General features: G+C 40.4%; 1 protein-coding gene across 1 annotated transcript in view; it reads left to right on the top strand.

The window, feature by feature from the left end:
- LOC108874498 (titin-like) overlaps positions 1-25,589 on the top strand; it is a 169,092-nt gene that overhangs the window by 54,815 nt on the left and 88,688 nt on the right. The window contains 44 exon segments of the mRNA XM_051068894.1: positions 788-1,075; positions 1,561-1,677; positions 1,787-2,069; positions 2,231-2,414; positions 2,679-2,759; positions 2,892-3,159; positions 3,255-3,272; positions 3,468-3,677; positions 4,553-4,630; positions 4,723-4,749; positions 4,941-4,997; positions 5,086-5,130; positions 6,065-6,124; positions 6,416-6,484; positions 6,916-6,987; positions 7,205-7,282; positions 8,085-8,321; positions 8,729-8,818; positions 9,041-9,130; positions 9,289-9,378; positions 13,263-13,367; positions 13,571-13,666; positions 13,865-13,954; positions 14,220-14,294; positions 14,472-14,564; positions 15,026-15,061; positions 15,253-17,307; positions 17,878-17,928; positions 18,766-19,164; positions 19,382-19,660; positions 20,037-20,306; positions 20,389-20,528; positions 20,707-20,833; positions 20,998-21,264; positions 21,399-21,665; positions 21,962-22,225; positions 22,560-22,699; positions 22,788-22,914; positions 23,443-23,709; positions 23,936-23,955; positions 23,957-24,203; positions 24,386-24,652; positions 24,866-25,005; positions 25,109-25,235. Coding sequence (XP_050924851.1) covers positions 788-1,075; positions 1,561-1,677; positions 1,787-2,069; positions 2,231-2,414; positions 2,679-2,759; positions 2,892-3,159; positions 3,255-3,272; positions 3,468-3,677; positions 4,553-4,630; positions 4,723-4,749; positions 4,941-4,997; positions 5,086-5,130; positions 6,065-6,124; positions 6,416-6,484; positions 6,916-6,987; positions 7,205-7,282; positions 8,085-8,321; positions 8,729-8,818; positions 9,041-9,130; positions 9,289-9,378; positions 13,263-13,367; positions 13,571-13,666; positions 13,865-13,954; positions 14,220-14,294; positions 14,472-14,564; positions 15,026-15,061; positions 15,253-17,307; positions 17,878-17,928; positions 18,766-19,164; positions 19,382-19,660; positions 20,037-20,306; positions 20,389-20,528; positions 20,707-20,833; positions 20,998-21,264; positions 21,399-21,665; positions 21,962-22,225; positions 22,560-22,699; positions 22,788-22,914; positions 23,443-23,709; positions 23,936-23,955; positions 23,957-24,203; positions 24,386-24,652; positions 24,866-25,005; positions 25,109-25,235 — 8,391 coding nt within the window.

The raw sequence follows: 25,589 nt of genomic DNA, 5'->3' as shown, positions 1-25,589 counted from the left end.
TTCAGGTAAAATTGATCCCACGTAAATCAGAGGACCCAATCCAACTGGGATTGGGACCAGTCTAACATGAGCAATGCATGCTGCAACTTTAGTCAGCCAATCAAAAAGCTGCAAAAGATTGTCTTAACTATGCTTTTATCATGTTAGACCCCCGTAACACCAGATATAGTTATACATCCTCATGAGACAGGTGGTGCAAGAAACTTGGTGACGTAGTGACTACCTCTGGTAACAGTCTGTAAGTTACTTTGGATGGCCTTCTTGCTGTTAACATGCTACAAATAGCCAGTTGAAAAAGCTTCCCAAGCTATGGCTTTTTATGAATTAGCTCATTAGAATTTAGGAAGATTCTTAGTTTAGTCATTAACTGGAAAATGAGAAATCAATTCTAAAAAGATGCATTTGTACCTTTGACTCTGTGGAGATGTTTATATACTAGCAGAGCACAGTTATATAAAATTGGATGGTGCTTATATGATAGCTTCCTCTTTTGTTGTGTTCCCTGAAAGGTTACCTCCTAAATTTCACTGTTTTAAATGTCCATTTGTTTTTGAGTTGTTTTTTTTTTTTTTCCAACGTTTTTCCAACTGGTTCAGAGCCAGACAAGAGATCAACAGCTCTAAACATTTTCAAGCGAACTGGAAGCAGAACAGAAAGAATCTATTACTTTTTGTGGTTCATATTCCCTTTAAAAGTTTCTGATAAATTTTTGTGTCCTGTCCATCATGTTACTGTTCGAAAGGCAAGTGTCTATAGCTATCCTGCTTCTTTCCTACCACTCCTTCAGAAACAGGCCAGGCTCCGAAATTTGACGTCCCTCTGGAGCCAGTGACAGTGAGCGAGGGGGAGAAGCTGAGCCTCAAATGCCACGTCACCGGCTCTCCTCCACTGACCATCCAGTGGATGAAAGACAGGAGGGAGCTGAAATCCAGTGGAAACACCAGAATCACGTTTGTTGGTGGTAATGCCAGTCTGGAAATCAGCCCAGTCTCAAAGACTGACGCAGGGGATTACCTCTGCAAGGCCAGTAATGCTACGGGCAGTGACTTCTGCAAGTCCAGGGTTACTGTGAGAGGTAACAACATCAGTTTGTTGTATCAGTTTTGTGAGATGAACACATTTCTTACATTTTGCTGACCAGCTTGTCTGTCTCCTAGGCAGGTAGAAATGATTTTGGCTAGCATGCTTACAATTCAAGTGTTTTTCCCAACAAAAACATTGGCAATATTCCATTGAATCTGCACTTTTCTCCCTCCAGTTGTTTTTGAGATTGTCAGGGCACTGAGTTTGACATGCACTGATTGATATGACAGAGGTTTAGGTTTATTGCTTTAGGTTTAAGGCTTGAAAATATCTTTATCATGACTGTGATAAAAGCTTTGTTCAGCCTTTTATCTGTTACAAACAACAACATACAAAAGAGACTTTTTACTTATGTAAAATGATCTAATAGACTTGGTGGATATCATTTTTCAGTATTGTAATCACCTCAGGTCAGTTATTGGTCACTTTATTGGGCAGGTTTGAGGCACAACACTTACCTCCAAGATTTCTTTTCAGAGAAAGGAGCCAAGGTCACCCCCACCGAGGCTCCTGCCCCAGCTGCAGCTGCTCCGGTCAAAAGGCTCGACAACCTGTTCTTCATTGAGGAACCCAAAAATGTTTCTGTCACAGAGAGTAAGTAGACTGAACTATGGTTCATGTGTTATATGAAACAGTGGTTCGCTGCAAAATTACATATACTGAAAAAAGTAAATCCTACATGTTTGCTTTAATTTTTTTGCAGAGGGCACTGCAACCTTCATTGCAAAGATCGGAGGTGACCCAATCCCAAGCGTGAAGTGGATGAAGGGCAAATGGAGACAGATCACCCCTGGTGGTCGTATCTCCGTTGAGCAGAAGGGCCAAGATGCCAAACTAGAGATCAGGGAGGTGACCAAGTCTGACTCTGGTCACTACAGATGCGTGGCCACCAACAAGCACGGAGAGATCGAGTGCAGTGCTGAGATGGAGGTCACCAAAAAGGAGGAAGTGGAAGGAATCGGAGACTTAAGGACAAGGCTGAAGAAGTAAGAGCTTTGGCACCAAGATACATTGATTGTACTGAAATCTGTGTTTCTGTCATGAAGTAGTAGAATGGATTACAGGGAAACAGAAAAGTGGGCATCTGGCAGAGATGGACTGATTCTAGTCACTAAATTTTGTCCTGTTTGTCCTGTTTTTGTGCCAGGACTCCCTCGAAGCAGAAGAGCCCCAAGAAAGAGGAAGAGATCGATATTGTGGAGTTGCTGAGAGGCCACGACCCCAAAGAATATGAGGGGATCCTGCGGGAACATGGAATCCACGACTACCGTGCCATCCTGCAGGCCATTGAGTTCCTGAAGAGGGAGAAGGAGATGGAGACTGGAAGAGTGGTAAGAAAAAGAAAATTAAAGGACATATAACTGATCCTGATCATAGTACATTTGTAGTGTTTTGGTAGTTTATAGTAATTATATGTAACTATAAAATATGTGACTTAAATTTAATTCACATTAAAGAAATTGATGAGCCCATGGAGAACATGGAACTACAAGGTTGTTAAGGTTCCTGGAGTTCATGGAGGGGACAACTAAAGTGATCTTTCCAGACGAAGATTCCTGATTTAGCTGCTTTAATAGTCAATTTTCCTGCTGCAGGAGCTGGAGCGTGGTGGTCGTGTTGAAGAGGAGGACATGGCCCGACTCATCCAGCAGCTGGAGGGAAAGGTCGCCGCAGAGGTACCAAAATGTGCAGTGAGAGATTTGTTACCAGACTGTCGCATCAACACTTTTAGATAAAGGATAAAAAATGGGCCCATCAAAGGGTCTCAGGCATTGATGAAATAATTCAAACTGGTTTTGAATCCCCAGCCTGTCTCTGTCATGGAGGACATCTCTGACCAGTCGACAACTGAGAACCAGAGCGCCACCTTCGAGTGCCGCATCAGGATCAACTACCCAGAGATCACTCTGACCTGGTACAAGGGCACCCAGAAACTGGACAACAGTGACAAGTATGACATCAGCAGCGTGGGCGACCGCCATTATCTGAAGATCAAGAACTGCCAGGTCAAAGATCAGGGCAACTACCGCGTGGTGTGTGGTCCTCACATCTCCAACGCCAAACTCACTGTCACAGGTAAGAGTCTAAACGTTTGGACTTCCTGTCCGCTGGACACCTGTCTGTGTGTCTTCAATGTGTCCTCATGTCATACTCCTTTATTTTATTATCAGGAGCTGGTTACAAAACAGGTAAGCAGTATGACTTCAGACTAACAAAATTCAAACTGACCTCTTTTATTTTTGTGTTTTGTGGATTTCTGTTCTTGTTTTGTGTTTCTTAATTTTAGTCGAGACTATAAACACTCTGAATGGTCTTAAAACATAGAAAACAACATCAAATCAATAAAATAATCAATTTTACAAACTGTGATTATCTGGTTTTAGCCGACCAAATTCAGTTCACTAAATGCATCAGAAGCATCGAGGTCAATGAACGCCACTCTGCCACCTTCGAGTGTGAGTTGTCGTTCGACAACGCCACCGTTACATGGTACAAAGACTCATGGGAGCTCAGAGAGAGCCCAAAATATAACTTCAGGACTGAGGGGCGACGTCACTTCATGACCATCCGCAATGTAACTGCAGAGGATGAAGGTTTGTTAAAAAGATTAAATTGCATTTTACTCTTTTTAACTGACAGTTAACAATGGATAGAGAATTAAACCAAGTCAGCTTTGTTATGTTAAATTTGAGATATTAAACTTCCTGGGCTGCACAATACTGAAAATTAAATAAATATATATTATCTACGTAACTGAAAAATTAGTCCAAAGCTAAATCATATATTCGGGGTAAAAACACAGTAACAGGCCCTTTTTAGCCTGTGGGCTGCCAAACTTGATGATAGACTGACAGCCCCACATAGAGCTATAATGTCCTGACAGAGACTCTGTCCCCACCTTAAGAATGCTTATTATACTTTTATCCATCTTCAGAGTGAATGACAGACGTAAACATCCAGAATCACGCCTCAGGCTGAAATAGATCTCCATCATCTTTATACACAGTCACTGGCAGCAACAGTTACCCATCGAATCATTTCCTCTTTAGTGGTTTTGCCTACAAAATAAAAGCAGTAACAAAACAAATCCCACTTTTTAAATCAATCCATTTCTTATTTTAGTCTTTGGTTGTATTCTGGCCACCATCTAATGGCTTAGTCCTCAGTCCTGAGGCCAAACTGACTTGCCTACCCCTCGTGTAAAGGATCTAAAAGTAAAATACTGCACATTGTACAAAACACATCAAACATCAGGCAGCCAATGGTGCTTTAGAAACAAAATAAAGAAAACATCCATTTTATTTTCTTCTTCAGTTGTGCAGCCTTAAATGAAAAGTCTGGTCTTTATCATGGTTTAATTATCATGTAATTCTACAGTAGATTTTTGGACAAAAAGTCTTAAAAAATAACTTTACCCAGACACCATAATGTAATGTAAAGAGCAGTAATGATGTTTCCGTTCTGTCAGGCGTTTACTCTGTGATCGCTCGTCTGGAGCCGATGGGAGAAGCTCGAAGCACAGCTGAGCTTTACCTCTCAGGCAAAGGTCTGTGAGTTTTATCAGACAGATAAAGTTAGTAATACGTTAGTGCCACTTATAGCGGTTATAATAACACCTTGTACCTTGTCCTTTCACAGAAATTGGGTTAGGAAAGGTTCCTCAGGGTGAGTATTTTAAAAGGCGAACACTTGTACTTTAATGACAGTAAAACTAAACATGTCTACAATTTATCATAGTTTTATTTTGAAATGGAAGAAATGTTAAGTTTTGGTGTCACAACACACATTTTCCATTTTAAAAACAAATCCATTCATTTCAGTATTAATTAAAGTTGTATTTGTGGCCAAACCTTTAGACGTCCCAGACACATCAGTTCAAGCACCAGAGACAGCTTCTATGGTTGTTCACAGAGGTGAGTCTGGGACAGTTTCTTCCAATCAAACTGAACTTAATCTCCGATTTGGCTTGTGTCATTTATAAATCTCTTTTTCTGCCAAAAGATTCTTCTGAATTTTATCACTACGAAGAGAGAACAGAAGTGAAAGGTACAAATGTTATGTTAATCTCAAATCCTAAAATTAGCACTAACTGTTGTCACTTAATTTCATTGAGTTTCTGCATTTCAGCCATCAACAGTAATATTCAACCATTTCCATCCATCCTAAAATTTTACCATCATCATCATCTTCATCAACCTTCTTGAAGTCTCATCCTAAATAATTGTGTGGTTTTCATTTCATTTTAATTCAACGATCATCCCTCCTAATAACGCAAACTTCTTCTCAACATATGAAGTGTGTAATAATATCTCAATAATTTAACTTCATTAACAGTTTTAATCACTTTCTGCAAATACATTTCAAACAAATGTACAGAAGAGGACCCATGTGGAGAAGAAAATCTGAGATTAATCTCAAATTTTGTAATGTAAGTCACAGAAACACAAAATGTTTTAAATTAAAGTTTGAGATTGATTGAGTATGAGTCTTGATCTTAATCTCATAATTGGAATGTTGATTAGAATTTGAATCTGAAATTTTTTACTTTAATGAGGTAATTACTTTTTTCATTTACAATTTTGAGAGCAGAAAACATAACATTTTGAGACTAGTTTTTTAACCCTGATTTAAATGCCATAATTCTTATTATTTCATTTAAATAAAATGTGTTAAGAACTTAATCCTGGAGTTCCCAAATGAAAAATCAGTTCCTTAAAATCAGAATTTCAAAGTCAGAATTCTTAGATTAAAAACCTATTGTAATGAAATCTTGAGATTCAAGTCTAAACTCTGACTTTAGGGACTCAGGATTATATTTTTTCTCTCAAAATCTTGACATTAATCCCAGAATTTAACGGTTTCCCATAATCCTCATCTGTACAAATCTAAACTATGATGGTTATGATTATTATTATTATTATTGAATATTTGAAGACAGATCTCTCTAACAGCTGATTATCCTGTAATGGTTTTACTGTAGCTTTTGAAAGTCTGACAGTTCAAGAAGAGACGGTTTCTGTTCGGTACGCCTCCATCACAGGTATCAACATTATTCTGTTTTATAAAATAACTCCCCTCATCAGTATAAAAACTATCATCAAACTGTTCGTCTGTGTCTTTAAGCATCGTCTTTATAAGTTTTTTGTCTTTTATATGTGTTGTCTTTGTACCACTGTCATTTATCACTGTGTCTTCATTGTGTTTCCATTGGTTGTTTATTTGCAATAAACCACCTTTACTTCATCCTTAACTTGGGATAATGCGAGACCTGCGACAGTCCTAACATGTCAGAGTTAGGTGCTTTTCTAAGTTCACTTTTCTCCTTTACCAGAAGAGAAAAAACCTGTTGAAGAAATTGTTGAGAGGACTCAGTTCGAGGTGATAGAGGAAATCCCTGAAGGTATAATCGCTTTATATAAAAGGCAAACAGGCTCATGGCTGTTCAACAAAGCTTGTGGCTGTAGCGTAACAAAGCCGCTGATCAGAACTGCCAGCCTGCCATAGCTACCATGTTTGTTCATCCACTTGGTTTTTATATGTAAAATGCTTCAAACGCAAACTGCTGCTCGTAGAAGCTTCACAAAGCTTACACTTTCCCTAAAGTTGTAATTGAATGTTTTTCCACTTGTCAATCATCTTTTGGTCTTGTCTGTCTTCTACTTTCATGTTTTATCCATCTTATTAATGTTTGTGTTTCCTGTTCTTGACTTACCTCTCTTACGCTCTTATTAATCCTCACCAGAGCTTTCTGTTCAGTAGATGGCAAACAGTAGACTATAGAGTAGAGTTTGGCCATCATAATTCTAATGTGAACTTTCTTGATTTTTTAAGTTCCTGAGGTTTACAGGAGACCAGAGGAGAAACCCTCTGAGCCTGCAGCTCCACCTCCAGCTCCAGCCAAAGGTATCTACAAATACCTCCTCTTATTTTAAAAACTAATTCCTTCTCATTTATGTACCTGGTGTTTTGTGTTGGAGTCGTTCAATTATCCAGATCTTTCTTGTTCAGTCACAATGTTTGTTCTTTTCTTTGTTTATTTCTGTCTCTCTTGATGATAATAAATCTTGATGTTAGCATTTACTGTGGTCAGAGAACTGACATCACTGATAATGTTTTAAAGTACCTGAAGTGAAGAAGCCACAGCCCGAGGTAACTGTTGCTGCTCCACCTCGGAGGGAGGAACCTCAAGCTCCTGAAGGTAATGTTTATGACGGAGTATTTTGTCAAAAACTCTGTTTGTTTTTGATGTCACAGAGTCTTTATTGGCTCAAATTCTTCTTTCTAAATATAAAACAAAAACGATTAAAACATTTTCAAATTACATCAAAAATGACAAAAACATAATTTCATATGAAAAATAGCATCAACCCAAGTTTATTCATAACTGTTGATTTACAATATTTATATTTCATTATCATCTTTCATTCTGAATTAGATGTAAGGCAGAAGAAATGCAGTCATCCTTTAATTTTTACACGTATTTCATAATTATGTTCATAGCTGCAAATTCTAGAAGAATCTCATACTTTTAAGTCTTGAATTTTTTTTTTTACCCAGGTTTTATACTTATAACAGCAAAATATACAGTACACTGTGTATTTATTTCTTTTTCATGTCTTTATTATTTTCAACATTCACAAATTCACAAATTTTAGCATGAAATTTGAACATTTTACACTTAGGATGATTGTAAATTAAAAAAAAAAGAAAAATCTCAAGATGAACTTCACCTTCAACAAAGTTTCTCTTCAGTGCTGTCTGTACAACTTAATGTCATCTAAAATGTTTCTTTTCTTAGCTGTTCTCAGCGTTCTTACAATGCGAAAAGAGCATTGTGTTCTTGGCTTTATGTCTTTCAGTTGTTATCTGTTAGTCCGTCTGTTCTATACATATTCTGTGTTTTGTGTGTTGTCTTTACTTCTTTTACTCCGTAAACTCTTACAGTCATGTGTGACTCACATGTGTTGACTCACAGTAATATTTCTCTGTTAACCTTGAAGAACCTTCAGTATACACCAAACCAGAACCTAAACCAGAGATGGTTCCCAGAAAGGTCACCCCTGAACCTTATCAACCCAAGCCAACAACAGCAGAGCCAAAAATGGTTCCTCCTGAGCCTAAAGTGTCGCCCCAGATACCGGCGGCACCTGAGCCCAAAGTGGCCAAAATTAAGCCTGAACCCGAAGCACTGAAGGTTGAACCTGTCAAGAAGGCACCAGAAGCTCCCAAACCAAGAGGTAACGTAGTAAATGCTTTGCTTTACTGCTCTTCAACTGGAAAGACATTGTCTTACACAATGTTTCTTTCTTGTTGTTATGTTTCATGTTGCTGTGATCTACATGTGTAACTACATGTGTAACTTTTTTTTTTAACACATTTGTGTAGATCTTGAATGTTAAGATGTTTGTCACTGCTAACCTCTTGATCTTGATCTTTTAAAATAACATTGTCAAATGTGTTTGGAGTTGACCACACAGTTTTTGGGTCTTTGGAAAATGATTTTTATATAAAACCCTCTACACACTAACTCTTGAAATGAATGTCATAGCTTTAGAGTAGTGATAGTGAAACTCACACCGTGTTCCTTCAATAACCTTATGACAAATGTAGAGTGAAAATGGAAAACTTTTAATGTTCTCCAAAGTGCCAGCTGTAGCCAAACCAGAGGAAGCCATAGTTCAGCCAGTTGTTGGCAAGATTACGCCACCAAAGACTGAAGATATTATAGCAAAAGGTATGGGAAACATTGTTTTTCTCTATCTTTTAATTCTTTGATATGTGTTGTCATGTGATGAGCTTGCTGTGATATAAATCAATCTATGTTGTGTGTTTTATGTTCTGTGATTCTGTCTTTTTGTAGTTCTTTTTAGTCAAAGCACTCGTTAGAGTGGACTGTAATGTTAAAGTCTTAACGGCTACCAAGGTTACTGAACATAAATATATATGTTCTTTAAAGTACCAGAACCACCAAAGCCAGAAGAACCTGTAGTTCAGCCACCTGCACCCAAGGTTACTCCCCCAACAGCAGAACGTCTTCCAGCTAAAGGTATTGATAGTTGATTTTTGAATTTGCAGTTGTTCTGCTTCATTTCTTCTCATGTCTTCTCTCAAACTCTGAAGTCACTCGTTAAGAGTGTAATCTTTGATTCCATGTTAGCCTTGGTCATTACCTGTAGGTTAAACAATACATAATGTTCTCTTAAGTGCAAGATGTACCCAAACCAGAGGAACCTGTAGTTCAACCACCTGCACCAAAGGTTACTCCACCCAAGGCTGAAGCTGTTCCAACTAAAGGTACTGCAGAGACCCTCTTAACAGTTGCTTTGTTGTGCTGGTGTGTTTTATGTTTGTGTTGTTTCTTATGTTATATTTGTTAAGTTTTTGCACTTTGAACTGCTTTTAAGTATCACATGGAAAGTAATAATCTTTCTGAGATATCTTCCATGAATATCTTTGAGCAAGCTAAGCACTCGTTAGAGTGTGACTTTCACTTATGAGTTTTTCTTTCAAAATATGCTTAACAAGATCATCATCTTATAAATAAATGTTCTTCTAAGCTGTCTCAGAACCAAAGACACCTGAACCTACAAGAAAATCACAACTGCTGGCTGGTAAGCCAGAGCCAGAAGTACCAAGGTATATCCCTGAAACAAAACCAGAAGAACCAAAGAAGATTCTGGAAGAAACAAAGAGATTTGCTGAGGTGCCAAAGAAAGCTCCAGAGACACCAAAGAAGGTTCCAGAAGAACCAAAGAAGGGTTGTAGAGGAACCAAAGAGGGTTCCTGAAGTACCTAAGAAGTTCCAGAGGCACCAAAGAAGGTTCCAGAGGAACCAAAAAGGGTTGTAGAAGAAACAAAGAGGGTTCCTGAAGTTCTTAAGAAAGTTCCAGAGGCACCAAAGAAGGTTCCAGAAGAACCAAAAAGGTTCAGAGCACAAAGAAGGTTCCAGAAGAACCAAAAAGGTTGTAGAAGAAACAAAGAGGGTTCCTGAAGTTCTTAAGAAAGTTCCAGAGGCACCAAAGAAGGTTCCAGAAGAACCAAAGAAGGTTCCAGAGGCACCAAAGAAGGTTCCAGAAGAACCAAAAAGGGTTGTAGAAGAAACAAAGAGGGTTCCTGAAGTTCTTAAGAAAGTTCCAGAGGCACCAAAGAAGGTTCCAGAAGAACCAAAAAGGGTTGTAGAAGAAACAAAGAGGGTTCCTGAAGTTCTTAAGAAAGTTCCAGAGGCACCAAAGAAGGTTCCAGAAGAACCAAAGAAGGTTCCAGAGGCACCAAAGAAGATTCCAGAAGAACCAAAAAGGGTTGTAGAAGAAACAAAGAGGGTTCCTGAAGTCCTTAAGAAAGTTCCAGAGGCACCAAAGAAGGTTCCAGAAGAACCAAAAAGGGTTGTAGAAGAAACAAAGAGGGTTCCTGAAGCTCCAACGAAAGTTCCAGAAACACCAAAGAAGGTTCCAGAAGAACCAAAAAGGGTTGTAGAAGAAACAAAGAGGGTTCCTGAAGTTCCTAAGAAAGTTCCAGAGGCACCAAAGAAGGTTCCAGAAGAACCAAGGAAGGCTTCCAGAGCCACACAAAATGGTTACAGAACCACTAGCAGGACCAGAGAAAAGGCCTGAGATTTCAAAATTAGTAACAGAGGAACCAGTGCTGCACCGCAAAGCAACACCACCACCACAAGATCTGGAAGCACCAAAACAAATTCCACAGGCTAAAAAGCCTCAGCAACAAGGTAGATATGTCCGTAAATAATCTTATTAACTTAACAAGCCTTACTCATCTTTCTCTTTTAACTCACATTTATATCTTTTATTCTGAGATGCATTTAGCTAATTCTAGTGTTTGTCCTGATGTCTGTGCTGTTGTGTGTGTTGACTGTTATATGAATTGTCAAAACAGTAAAACAGAGGAAAAAACCACAGGAAACAACAGTACTAGCTAGACCAAAGCAGGAGGCAGTGGTATCCATCAAAGGTATGCTTAATCTTACAAATATTTTTTAGATACTTAGAGAAAGGCAGCACAAATATCTTTTCAGTTTCTTGTAGTTTAACTCCACAGCAGAGAGGTAGAGATTCATAATACATACAGTTTAGCTGTAAAATGAGGATACACAGAAGAATATATACCACACTGAAATCTGTTTTTTTGTGTCTTGATGGTTTTTATTTTGTGTTGTTTTCCTCTTGGCCACCGCTCCATGGTGCAAATCTTCAATCTTGGGTGATATCTTACAAATTTTCCCAGTTCCCCTGAAGACTGATCTTAATCAAACAGTGGTGGTTGAAGACAGGAAGGAGTCCTCTCTAAAGACGGATCACGGAGAAAATGTTTCTCTTTCAGCAGAAGTTGGACACAAGCAAAAGGAAGTCAGGACATTTGAAAGGGAAGTGAAGCTCAGGGAGTCAATTCTGAGAGAAGAAATCTCTTTGAAAAGGGAGATAAAACAACAAGTGGTTCTTGAAAAGGAAGAGCAGGAAGTTTCGACATGGTACAGTGAAGATCAGCAGGTTGAAGATACTGAGCCACCAGAGGACATTGAGACAGTATACACAGAATATGAGGCTGAAAAGCAGGAGGACACTGAACCTTGTGATCAAGAAGACTTTGATCTTGAGGAAGAAATTGTGGACCAGAGAGAAGAAATGTCTTTGAGGTCTCTCTCTGTACCTCTGAAGAAAGCTGCCCCTCCCCAGTCAAAGACAGACATCACACCTCCAACTGAAATGATTCATCCTTCAAAGAAAGAAGTTTCTCCTGACACTGGAATCACATCCAAGAAAGAGTCTCACAGGAAAACTCCTCAAGAAAGGAAACTCAAGGAAGCACCTTATATAGAGCAGAGAGAGGCTACTGAATCACTTGTATCAGTACGTCATGAAGAAATTGAAGAAGAAGCTGTCTTTCCAACGGAGGAGGATCTTGTTAAACCTAAAATCTCTACTGCATCTAAAATAGTCACTGTACCAAAGAAGTCTAGAGTACCTAAGGATGTCACTCTTTTGAAGCAAGCTGACTCTGTTGACGTGGAAGAAGTTCCATCTGAGAGAGCCATATCTCCACCTGGTAGAGAAACTGTTTTGCCTCCACCCCAACATGACTTACCAAGAATTCTTCCTAAAACCACTCTTTCTCATCCCATGACAGCCATTCCTCCTAAGAAAGAATCAGTACCACCTAAAAAGATGAAGTCTCCAAGGGAAGAAATCACAAAAACTCCCATAGCTGCAGGAAAAATATATCTTGAAGACACTGTACCTCTAGAGAAATCAGCTCCTGTGCCAGAAGAACTGTCTTTTGAAGAAGAACTTGTCCAGGCAACGAGATCTATCCCAGCAAGTCTGAAAGTGTCACCTCAAGTTCCTGCTAGGATTCCTTCACCTGAGAAAACAGTCTGTCTTGAGGAAGAAACTTCAGTACCAGAGGAAATTGAATTAAAGAAGACCTCTCCCACACTTCCCAAAGCAGTCATCGCTCCTAAAGAGGACATTCCCCCTGAAGAAGTCACACTATCCAAGAAACCTAGCCTTAAAGACAGGGTTGCTCCCACTAAAAAATCTCAAGTTCCACCACAGAAAAAACCTCTTCCCCCTGAGCAAGAAACTCTTCCACACAAGAAACATGGTTCTTATAAACAAAAAGAAATCACCCCTGAAGTTGATTCCTCTGAGGATGCAAGAACCACTGCAACTAAACCACCACCAACAAGACTCGATGACAAGAAAGCAAAGACGGGAACACGGGAGGTTGAACAACAAACTCTTCAGAAAGGTATTCTTGAGCCGCACAGGCTCGTGATCGCCATAAGATCAACCCCTCTTTAAAGAGATTTAACATCTCACATTTACTATACTCACACATCATTCAATATCATCTTCAATAACACCAAAATATTGTACAGTAATCTTCACGTTGTTACAGTAAGCCGTGTCTGTTTATTGTCTTTGAATCATGTCTTTTATGTTGTTGCTCTACAGCACCTTTTTTTGTCTATTAACATCTTTCACTGTGGAGTTTTTGTGGTTCTTTCATCAGCTGAAATTCTTTTAATCTTCATTCCTGTCTCTTCTTCTACTTGTTTGTGCTGTTTGGGGTAATTCATGTCTAAATAATCTTTTGTCATTAATGAGTCTTGATTGACCATGTTGTTATCTTGGTCGTGATCTTGGCATCTTGTATTCCCAAAGTGTCCCCTCCAGAGGAGAAGAAACCATCTGTACCTACACCAAAGCCTTCACCTCCTGCTCCTCCTCCTCCACCTGCTCCTGCACAAAAAGTTGCTCCTCCTGCAGGTAGTCTGTTCAGTCCATATGTTTCTTGTCGTTGCTGGCTTATCAAGTCAGTCATGTTGTTTTTCCTTTTGTTTGTTTGTATCGTCCTTATTGGCCCACTTGTCTTCAGATTTTCATGTTTTGAACTTTCCATGTTACTCACCATGTTTAGACCAAACTTATTGTCTTCTTGGTCATGACCTTGGCATCTTGTATTTCCAAAGTACCTCCCCCAGAGGAGAAGAAGCCATCTGCACCAGCAGTAAAACCTGCACCTCCTCCTGCTGCTGCTCCTGCAGAGAAAGTTGCTCCCCCTGCAGGTATTTTCTTTACCTGGTTTTGTATGTTGTTGTAAACTGGATGTCTGTCTGTTTACTGTTTTCTTTTTTTTTGCCTCATTTGCCTTTTCACTTGGTGGCTATTGTGTCCCAGAGTTGCATTGTTTCAGTGCAACTGTCTATTTCTTGACTGACCATGTTGTTGTCTTGGTCGTGATCTTGGCATCTTGTATTTTAAAGTGTCTCCTCCAGTAGAGAAGAAACCAACTGCACCCGTACCAAAGCCTTCAGCTCCTGCTACTCCTGCAGCCAAAGTCGCTCCTCCTGCAGGTAGTTTTTTCACTTTGTTTGGTGGTACTCAAAAACACTGTTCTGTATTGGTGTTATGATGTTTTTTGAAAATAGTCTTCCTCCACTGTGTTTGATTCTGTTTTTGTTACAGATTTATTTCTGTCTGTTTCACATTTGTCTGTTTTATCCATGTGTACTTTTCTTCACTCTTAACATCTTTAATCTGTCCTCTGTCTGTCTTAATGCGTTAGTTTCATATCTCTGGTCTTCTTGGTCATGACTTTTGGTATTTTGTACTCCTAAGTGCCTCCTCCAGAGGAAAAGAAACCATCTCCACCAACACCAAAGCCTCCAGCAGAAAAAGTCGCTCCTCCTCCAGGTAGTTTCTTCTAGTTTGTCATCCATGCTCTTTAACTCCTTGTTTGTCCTGCCTCTGAGAAATCTGTTGGGGCTTCACAACAGTCTTTAATTTTGTCTGTTTTGTTTGCGTACCTGTCAGTTGTTTCTTGTTTGCCAGATCTTTGCCAGTGATTTAATCAAGTTGGCATTCTTTTAGCTCAAGTTGCACCAGTGGAGAAGAAACCCTCTCCACCGGCCGTAACGGCTGAACCCTCTCCCCCTGTATCGGAGGAAATCTATCCACCTGAAGGTAACATCTCTTCTGTAATGTACATTCATGTTGTTCTCTCTTACGTTTGTCTTCCTGTTTATGCAACGGCTTCACTCTTCATACAAAGCAACACGAGCTTTGGTTTTATGAAATGCCCTTTGCTGTCTAATTCTGTCTTAACCTGTTGTTCTGATATGTGCATACACTGTAGCACATTAACAGTATCTGTTAAATGGGGCTAAATAACCTTATACATAACCTTGTAGATGCTTCTTATTGGACACACTTTACTGTAACTTTGTACACTATCTGAACATCTGATAAAGCCAGAGGTCAGTCTCAGTGCAAATTATTCAGAGAGTAAAAATAAAAAATGCATGCCGCACTTTGTTATTGCAAGTTATCTGTCCATCTTAAAAAGTAAATTAACCGTCTTTGTCTTTGATTTAGCCACTTTTGTAGCATTGCTGTATACTTACATTGATCTAAAATTCTTGCAGACATGGAACCGGTCTCAGCACCTGGACCAACTAAAGGTATACCAAATATTTGTTTTTTACCTTAAAAAAAGAAATAAATCTTGTTACATAGTGCTATGTTAGTTATTGTCTCATAAACATGTTTACAGGTGTGTGTGAGTCCTGTGTTGTTACAGATGAAATGTTGAGTATCCTGTATGTCTGTATGTGAATGTTATAAAAAAGTGTATTTACTGCCTCAACCACAGTGCCACCTCTTAAGCAAAAGGGTAAGATTCCTGTTCAGGAGGCAAAAACACCTGAATCACCTAAGATGAGAGGTAAATTCACCAGAATACCCAAAGAGGAGGAACCAGAACCAGAGGTCATTAAGCTGAAGAGAGTTCCAGTGAAACCTCCAGAGCCTGAAAAACAAGTTGTAACTCATAAAGCTGAAGTAACAAAGCTTCACAATCCAGAACTAATAGTTCATGGACTTCACGACAGAGAAGATCGAGAGATAATAACACTTGGAAGAACTGAACAAGTCTTCACTGCAGAGGAGGAGACAATTCAATTAGGCCACTTTGAGGAAGCTGAAAGAGTTGCAGCTGTACAGAAGACAGAGAAAGAGGGTTGGACAAGAACTCCAAAACCACAGAAAGAGGAGGAACCCGAGGCACCAAGTGTGGAGAAGAAGAAAATAACTAAACTGCCAAAGGCAGATGAGCAGAAAGACTCAATTAAACTAAAACCATTTGAAAAATCAGGGAAACCAGAAGAAGAAACCCAAAAGGTTAAATTAAAAAAGGTGCCAACTAAGCCCAAAGAGCCTGAGAAGGAAGTCATAACTCAGAAAGTTGAGGTTACAAGGCATTACGATACTGAACTATCTGTTCAGAAGCTCCGGGACAGAGAGGATCGAGAGGTAATAACACTTGGAAGAACTGAACGAGTGTTCACTGCATCTGAAGAGGCATCTGAACTCGGATTAATGGAGGAACCTGAAAAGCTAAAGGCAGAAGATGAGAAATCAAGATGGATAAGAACCCCTAAAGCACCTAAAGATGAAGAACCTGAGCCAGATTTAACGAAAAAGAAAATAAAGAAATTGCCAAAGAAAGATGACGATCAAGAAGTAGTGACATTAAAACCTTTTGAAAAACCTAAAAAACCTGAGGAAGCTGAACCCCCAAAAGATCAGAAAGAAGGTGAAGCCAAGACAGATATTGAGCGCACTCCATTCAAGAGAGGTGAGATGCCACAGAGAGATCAACCCAGTGCTGCTATAAAACACAAAAAAGAAGATGACATTCCCCTGACAAGTCCAGAGGTAATTCCAGATGTCATCAAAGACCAGACAGAGATCCCACAGAAGAAAAAGATTGATCGAGTTTCTAAGGATGAGGAACCTGCATCTGCTGACAAGCTTCGTGGAAAACCTAAAGTTATCTCCACACCAGATAAAGAGAAAGAGCAGGTTGTGTTGAAGCCTTTCGCCAAAGATGACAAGCCCGAAGAAAAGCCAGAAAAAATACCTGAAGAGGAGAAAAACAAGCTGGTGGACACAAAAATACCCAGTCGAACTCCGAGGGATGAAACTCCTAAAGAGCCGAAAGAAGAGCATCTTAGGAAAGTTGAAAAGACTGCAACACCCAAAAAAGACGATGAGAAACCTCAAGAGAAAGAAGAACCAGCCATTCCACCCAAGAAGCCCAGTCCACCAGGAAAGAAGGAAGCAATCCAGAAGAAAGAAGCTGAGAAAGAGCCCCTACAAAAACAAACAGAAACCTTAAAAAAAGGCATTGAACTCAAAAAGACCCCGTCACCCAGAGTTGGTAAAGACAAGATAGAGGAAGAAAAGGCCCTTAAACCTATTGAGCAGCTCAAGAAGGTTGAGCTTAAAAAGACACCATCACCAAAAGCTGAGCCAAAGCCTAAAGAACTGGAACAAGTTCCAGTTGAGAAGAAGCTAAGTGCTGAAAAAGTGAAAGTGAGTCCCAAAAGTGTTTCACCAAAAGACTCCATTGAAGCTGTGACACTCAAAAAGGTCCCCAAGAAGCCAACACCAGAGGAGGTTTCAGAGCCAGAAAAGCCTGGTAAAAGGAGGATCCCCCTGGTGAAGGAGGTTTCTCCTGGAGCAGTGCAGATGAAGAAAGTGCCCACCCAGCCAGAGGAAGAGGTGTTTGAAGAGGAGGCAGAAGAAATGGAGGGAGAGGAAGAAGAGGAGGCCTGGGGCTGGGAGCTGGTTCCTCCAGAGGACTGGGAAGGTGAACTGGTTGATGGGGCATTGGAGACTCCAGGCATGCCTGGTGCTAAACGAGGTGAGATGAAGGCCGACAAACTTTCCCAAATGACGACTCTGGATTCCCCTCATCCCATCTGAGATGACTCATCTAATCCTCATCACCTCCATATTTAATCACATGATCCATTCGCTCATCAGCTTCAGCTCATGTATTCATCTCTCTGTCCATCTGTCCATCCACTATCTGTCCAATGTGTTCACCAGTGGTCCATCATATAATGTCTTCCATCATATAATGTCTTCCATCAAATGTGTCTTCCATCAAATGTGTCTTCCCAATCAATGTTTGTCTTGACCTGTGTTCATGTCATTCACTCTAACCATATTGTCTTCCTCTCATTTATGTCCCTTTGATCATGTTGTCCCATTATTCATCCATTTGATAAAGGCTTCATTCCATCTTTATCCTCTTCATTGTGTGCTGTGTGACATCCCCTCAGTGTTCTCATGTATTGTGGACATGAATATGTCTTTTATTTATTATGTTTGCTGTGAGTACTGTTTAAATCCTTCTCTTGGTTTCTGCTGAAATATTCACGTCAGCAAGCTCTTACAGGGAAAACTCATCTTATTTTTTCTTGTTCAGAGGGGAAACCGTCAGAGGAGCCACCAAAAGGCAGAGGCAGAGGATTTGGGGGTGAGAATATACTGACACTAGAGCTCATGTGTGCTAACCAGTTTTGGTGCTAGATGGTGTTTGAGGCAATTTCACTCGCTTCATTCACAACTGTTGTTAAGTGTACATTGTTGTCTTGTCCCGTCCTTTCCAACAAAATCATTTTTTTGTGTTGAGCCTCTAAGCTTAGCCCAGAAGATATGTGATGATCAACAGGGCGTGTTGACAAACTTGTAGCTTTTTGGTGTCAAAATCTTTGTACTTTTGTTGGCTTGTTCTTTAATTCCAAATTTTCCAATTTCATACAAAAATGTATTGTTTGTATCATTACTCAAACTCAGTTAATAGTATCAAAAAAATTAAACTGATACTCAGCTATAATCAATAATGAGATGTGTACTGACAACAGCCAATATGAGTACACATCATATGACCTTTGAAATGTGTTGCCATGAACACAAAGGTATTTTAATGACTTTTTTTTTACCCTCACAGTCACTTTACTTGCTGTACATTGCTTCTTTCTGTGTGTGGTGTATGTGTGGTTTGTTGTTTATGTCATCTTGTCTTTTTGAGTTTTGGGATTCTTCAAAGAAACCTGCTAGAAGCTCATAGAGAGTGGCTTTGCATGACTCTTATCTAAACAGAATCTTATATTCTGTCCTCCTCTACCATTAAAAACTCCTGATAAAAATAGATTCTTATTCAATTCTTATTAATTGTAAGCTTTTGTTGACTGACTGATGTCAAAATCACGGTAGGTACAAGCTGTTAACAATATCATTGTCCAACACCTGATTCTTCACTTGTCATCATATCTGAAACTAACTTGATGAGTTTTTGTATCTGATGTTGCAGCAAGACAAACCCCATCACCTGGTGATGGTGGCAGGGGCCGGGGCCTGAGACCTGGTGGAAAAGGCCCGTCACCTCCAGAGGAACCATTCGGAGGATTCAAGCTCAAAGCTGTCCCCCTGAAGTTCATCAAGAAGCTTCAGGACATTGTGTTGCAGGAAGCCGAGTCTATTGGCTCGTCTGCTGTGTTTGAGTGTGAGGTCTCACCCTCCACTGCCATCACTTCATGGATGAAAGATGGCAGCAACCTTCGTGAGGGCCCCAAGCACAAGTTCACTGCTGATGGCAAAGATCGAAAGTTGCACATTATTGATGTCCAGCTGTCCGACACTGGTGAATATACCTGTGTGGCCAAGAACGCTGGCAAGGAAGTAACATGCACCGCTAAGCTCATTGTTGAAGGTAAGGTTCAAGGTTCTTTATCCAACATAAATATTATCACAGCATTAACAACAACCATGTATTTGAGAAGTTTGACTTATTGTTTTAACTGAAAAAAACAAGCTTTTTGTAGGTATCAAAAAGTACACAAACTCAGGTATGGTATGGAAGAAAATGACACCAACGCTTTATTGTATTGAAAGTACTGTTCTCTAAAGAACTTAATCTCTCTGTGCAGAGCTGCCTGTGAAATGGGTGAAAGAACTGGAACCAGAGACGACCTGTATGAAGGGTCAGCCTATGTACCTGACCTGTGAGCTGAGCAAAGAGAGAGATGTGATCTGGAAGCGCAATGGCGCAGTCCTTAAGAAACAGGCTGGAAAAGTGGCCATTAATATTATCGGTATGCAGCACGCCGTGACCATTCAAAATGCCACTGATGAAGATGCTGGTGACTACACCTGTGAGGTGGACGGACAGGAAGACGTGAAGACTACTACCAATGTTAAAGTGATTGGTAAGCTGTCAGCAGTATGTAGGTGAACTAAGTCAGTTCACAAGCTTCAGACTCACCTGAGATTTGGACTGAAAGCCCAGTTCAATGATACTCCATTATTCAGACTGAATCACCTTTTAGTTAGTCATTTCTTGGGGAAATTTGAAATTTGGGATAGGTTGCCATAAACCAGTCACCGGTGGACATATATGGCCTCTCTGATATTGTCTTCAATCAACAGTTTAAAGATATCAGCACTTTTAAGTTCCTCTCAGATCCTCAGGCTGGCTGTTACAGCTGCCTCACCAAAACTGACAAAAATTGACAGGCAACCAGTGTAAAGACTTAAAGGCAACAGTTGACACTGTTTTAAATAATTTGAACTCTCTGTCCTCAGAAATCATCAAGGACTGGCTGGTGAAGCCTCTGAGAGATCAGCATGTAAAACCAAAGGCCAAGGCCACGTTCAAATGTGAGCTCTTCAAGGACACTCCCAACTGGAAATGGTTCAAAGGAGACAACGAGCTCACTCCTTCTGACAAGGTCGAGATTAACAAAGATGGAAAGGACATGACGCTGACCATTAACAACTGCCAGCCTGATGATGTATCAGACTACACCATTGAGGTTGAGGATCGCAGATATACGGCAAAACTGACACTTGGAGGTTGGTGTAACATTTACAAATCCACATTAGAAAATCATGAGGATTGTGTCCAAACAGCTGATATATACGTCTTTAATTTCAGAACGTGAGGCTGAGATCCTGAAGCCTCTCTCCAGCGTGGAGGTGGTTGAGAAGGAAGAAGCCAAGTTTGACACTGAAATATCTGAGGATGATGTAGCCGGTGAATGGAAACTGAGAGGCCAGGTGTTGACCAGATCTCCGGTAAGATTTTTCAAGGAGTAAAGTGATCTTATCTTGCTGTGAAGGCAGCTCAGAAAAACATGAATTTACCTCCTACACAATCGCACTGTTGAAATGTCTAATTAAGGTGTTTTACTTAAAAAACACTACTACTGAGCTTCAATCTCAGCTCGTGTATGCTTCTAATCTTGTTTTTCAGACCTGTGATATTAAAACTGAGGGCAGGAAACGTTTCCTCACGCTGAAAAATGTTCAGCTGGATCAGGCGGGTGAAGTGTCCTACCAGGCTCTAAATGCTGTAACCAGCGCCATGCTCACCGTCAAAGGTACAGATCTGTCACAAATAAAGCTTCCTTTGTTTTCTGTTGTCTGTTGCAAGCTTCTGCATTTGTTTGTCTTGGAAAACGGAGGTACAATAGAACAGGTACGGTAAAAGAAGTGATGGCTTTGTGTCTTCGTGAATAACTGCCGAAATATTCGCATCTCCCAGAGATCGAAATGGGCTTTGTTGACCTGCTGAAGGATGTTTCTGTGCCTGAAAAGAAACAGGCTAAATTTGAATGCACCATCACCAAGGATGTGCCAAAGGTCATGTGGTTCAGGGGGGCGGAGATTATCACCCCAAGCCCTAAATATGAAATAATTGATGATGGAAAGAAACACATGCTGATCATAAACAGCTGTGAGTTTGACGATGAGGCTCAGTACACCATTGAAGTGTTGGGCCAAAAATCAACTGCTCAGCTGCTGGTGGAAGGTAAGTGGAAGTCAGAAACCCCACGCTCCATGTTGCTCATGTTTCCTCTATGTTGTCATTTGATGTTTGTGGCTTTAAAAGGGACGATTGCAACAAACCGTCCTGTTTGTGTGCACTGACCTGATGTATTGCAGGCATGAGGCTCAAATTTGTCCAGCAGCTCCAGGACCAAACAGTCAAAGAAGGTAAAACAGCACGCTTTGAGCTCGAGCTGACTCATGAGAACGTGCCGGTGGTTTGGTACCGAAACGAAGTCAAACTCCATGTGAGCCGAACGATACTCACACATGTGGAGGGAAAGAGACACTTTCTAGAAATGAGGTCGTTGTCTCTAGATGACACCTGCCAGATTAAGGCAGAGGCCAAAGGAATTTACTCGATGGCAAAACTGACTGTTATAGGTAACAACACACTTTCCTTCTTCCCCCTGTCATTTTAGCACAGCACGATGTATCAGACAGCAGATGCTGGGCAGTGACATTATTGCAAACATGAATACATAAATGTGTTTTGTTTTCATTTATCTATGCCCTTCAAAAACAAAGAGAGAGAAATTAATATCTGCTGAAATTACAGTTATTAGTTATTCCTGTGTTCAGGCTTCTTGGAGAAACTGCTCTGCCCATGCACTGTAAACTGACAACACAAGACTCAAAGTAAACTGTACGTCTAACTCTTGGTCCTGGATCTGTTCCAGAGGGTGACGCCATCTTTGTAGTGAAGCTGCAGGACTACACTGCCACAGAGAAAGACGAGGTGAGTCTGGACTGCGAGCTGAGCAAAGATGTCCCTGTCATTTGGTATCGCAACGAGAAGGAGATCATCGCCTCCAAGATGGTTGTCATGAAGTCTGAGGGCACACGCAGGTCTCTGATCCTGAAGAAAGTGGAGCAGAGCGATAAAGGGAAATATGTATGTGATTGTGGAACAGACAAGACCTCAGCCAGCATCAACATTGAAGGTAAATAATTGTTCTAGTGAAATCCGCAGAACTTTTAACCTACAAAATAAGCTTTACTGATTGTTTGATTGCTGTAATTTAAGAGAACGTGTTGAGAAAAGCCGCAAGAAAATGTCCCAGGAGAAAAAGTCTGAAGAATAGTGAAAAATGTAAAAATGTGAGGTTTTCAAACAAGCAACCTGTATGGACGTTTAGGTTGGAGGAGGTCTTGCAGTGGTCATTTTCAGGAGCACTTTCCCTCATTAATGTAACACATAAAATTAACACACAATTGTTCTTTGATTTATCTGGGCTTTTCAAAATCTTTTCTTTCCTAAATTTTCAAACCCACCAGCACGTGACATCAAGGTTGTTCGGCCAATTTATGGCGTGGAGCTGTTTGACGGAGAGACGGCTCGTTTCGAGGTGGAGATCTCTGAGGATGACGTTCACGGCCAGTGGAAACTGAATGGAGAAGTCCTCAGTCCTTCCTCTGTGAGCACTGACTTCTACTAACTGTATAATATCTGTATATTTATCGCAGCATAGACACATGACTGAGATTCCTAATATAATTTAACAGGATGTTGACATCATTGAGGAGGGCAGCAAGCACACGCTGATCTTGTACAACTGCAAAGTTGCCATGACCGGTGAGGTGGCATACACCGCTGCTAACGCCAAATGTTCAGCTAACCTGAAGGTCAAAGGTAAACCGACTGCAAAGACGCTTGCTCTTTATACTACCCCACCTGACTTCCTAAAACTTCTATTATGGACAGCCGTCTCCGATTAAAACACATTTCTAGTCAAAAGAAAGACACGACAGTAATGATATGTAACTTGCTAACACACAGTATATGTATCTTGTGTGTAGGGTGACTGTAGAAATGAAAAATCACCTTGAAGAAAACACAAATACTTGAGTTCCTATCTAGACTGAGATACTTGTGATGTAGTTCAGCCTCTTGTGGCCAAAATGAGTAGTACACTTAGAAATACTTGGGGAAATATCACAACAAAAATCTTTTTCACTTGCCTCTCAGGGCTGTAAGTTTGGGCTTGTTCTTTTATTTATTATTATATAGAAGAGCGATATGAATATGAAAGGCACCCAGCCAGACTCTGAACCAGAAACTGACCTTGCAAACACCTATTAGGACCCATAATAACCCATAAGCCTGACTGGCCTGCAGTAAAACAACAAAGTAAAAACTTTTCTGGCTGTTTTCCTTCAGAACTTCCTCTGAACTTCCTCACACCACTGAGTGATGTTCAGGTGTACGAGAAGGATGAGGCCAGGTTTGAGGTCGAGGTGTCGAGAGCTCCAAAGAGTTTCCGCTGGCTGAAAGGCTCACAGGAGCTGCAGAGCGACGACAAGTACAAGATGATCCAAGAGGGAAAAATGTTCGTCCTGTTGATCCGATCAGCTGCCTATGACGATGAGGCCAAGTACATGTTTGAGGCCGAAGACAAGAGGACGACCGGCAAACTCGTCATACAGGGTAATGTCTTTTTATATTAAATATTTTTTAAACTTGAGAATCTACAGTGATTATCACAAGTTAAATCACATTATACTCATTTGTTCACATTAGTTTTTAAATTTGTGATTTCTATTAAGTTTTATGTTTAGCTTTTTATGTTTAGCTCAATTTGATTCTATCTTTTAAAATGGATATTATCTAAAAATGTTACATTAATCTCTTTTTAACCCTTCTTTTTCTGTAGGTATTCGTCTGGAGTTTGTTCAAACCAATTAAGGATGTCACGGTGAAAGAGCGGGAAACAGCTGAATTCAGTGTTGAACTCTCCCACGACAAGATCCCGGTGGTCTGGTATAAAAATGATGTCCGTCTGCATCCCAGCAAGGTGGTACACATGTCAGATCATGGAAAGATCCACACACTGGCTTTCAAGGAGGTCACCATTGACGACACATCCATGATCAAAGTGGAGGCGATGGACAAGACAGTGACCGCCATGCTCACCGTCATCGGTCGGTGTCACTTTGAAAGCATTTTCAGCAAATCTGATTTGCTTGTGTCACATTTGGTTAAATGGAAATGTCCAACTTCAAGGCTGAATCTAACAAAAGAATATGTCATTTAAAGATGAAAGTGATTTATTTAAAGATCATTTCAAGATTAAAGTTGCTGAAATCATCTTGTTCCTCTGCAGAGGGCGATCTGTATTTCACCACCAAGCTGCAGAATTACACAGCCGTGGAGAAAGACGAGGTGAAGCTGGTCTGCGAACTGAGCAAGGCCATCGCTGACGTCAAATGGTTCAAGGATGGGAAGGAGATCACTCCCTCCAAAAACATTGCCATCAGCACTGACGGCAAGAAGCGCATCCTGATGGTCAGGAAGGCGGAGAAGGCAAACATTGGAGCGTACACCTGCGACTGTGGCTCAGATAAAACAACAGCAAACCTCAACATTGAAGGTAAAATCTACGAGAATGCACGAGGGGAATGTTGGTGTAAAGGATCTGATTGGTTTTTAAGACGAGTCACATCAACTTAGTTTTATTTTTGCTCCCTACAGTTTTTTGGATGGTTCGCACTTTCGGACCACTTACAGGAAGCAGGACTTTAGGCTGCCATTGAGAATTACTGTGACTAACTGATTTTTCTCTCCTGATCCTCCTCACCTGCAGAGCGCGACATCAAGGTTGTTCGTCCACTGTACAGTGTCGAGGTCACAGAGACGGAGACAGCCAAGTTTGAGACAGAGATTTCAGAGGAGGATGTCCACGGAAACTGGAAACTGAAGGGCGAAGCTCTGCACCAATCTGCTGTGAGTCTGGTTTCATTTGTAAACCACACAGAGTTTATAGCAGGGAGTTTAAGTAAAGACACAGGGCTGGGATTTTGAATGACATGACTGTGTTTTCTTTCAGGATGTTGAGATTAAAGAGGAAGGAACCAGACATATGTTGATCCTCTTTAATGTCCGTATGGACATGGCAGGAGGTGTCGACTTCTCAGCAGCCAACGCCAAGTCCAACGCTCAGCTCAGAGTGAAAGGTGAGGCCACGAACAAGAGAAGCCCAAAAGCTTCTTGGTTATTTCTTGTCCTCAAGTCTGAGTGTTTTAGCTGTAACCATCTTTTTAACCATGTCAGAGCAGATTAAGACGCTACAGGCGAACAAGGTCAATTTTTTAACTGATATATGTCACCATGAAACTTCCCAAGCTCATCATTTACATTAGACCAGAAATCAGAACACTGGATGAAACCAGGTTTAAAATTCTTCATATCATATATCAGAGTCAAAGGTTTATACAGAGATGATTTTCCATAAACCATGAAAAGCCATGAAAAGTCAAATTTCTCCATGTTTTTATGAATAAAATGTTCTGTAAATCTGGCTGTGAATG

This window comes from Lates calcarifer, unplaced genomic scaffold (genome assembly GCF_001640805.2).
Source record: "Lates calcarifer isolate ASB-BC8 unplaced genomic scaffold, TLL_Latcal_v3 _unitig_5444_quiver_468, whole genome shotgun sequence".
NCBI classification, from domain to species: domain Eukaryota; kingdom Metazoa; phylum Chordata; class Actinopteri; family Centropomidae; genus Lates; species Lates calcarifer.
Note: the sequence above shows the minus strand (reverse complement) of the source record. Positions and strands in the feature narration are given on the sequence as shown.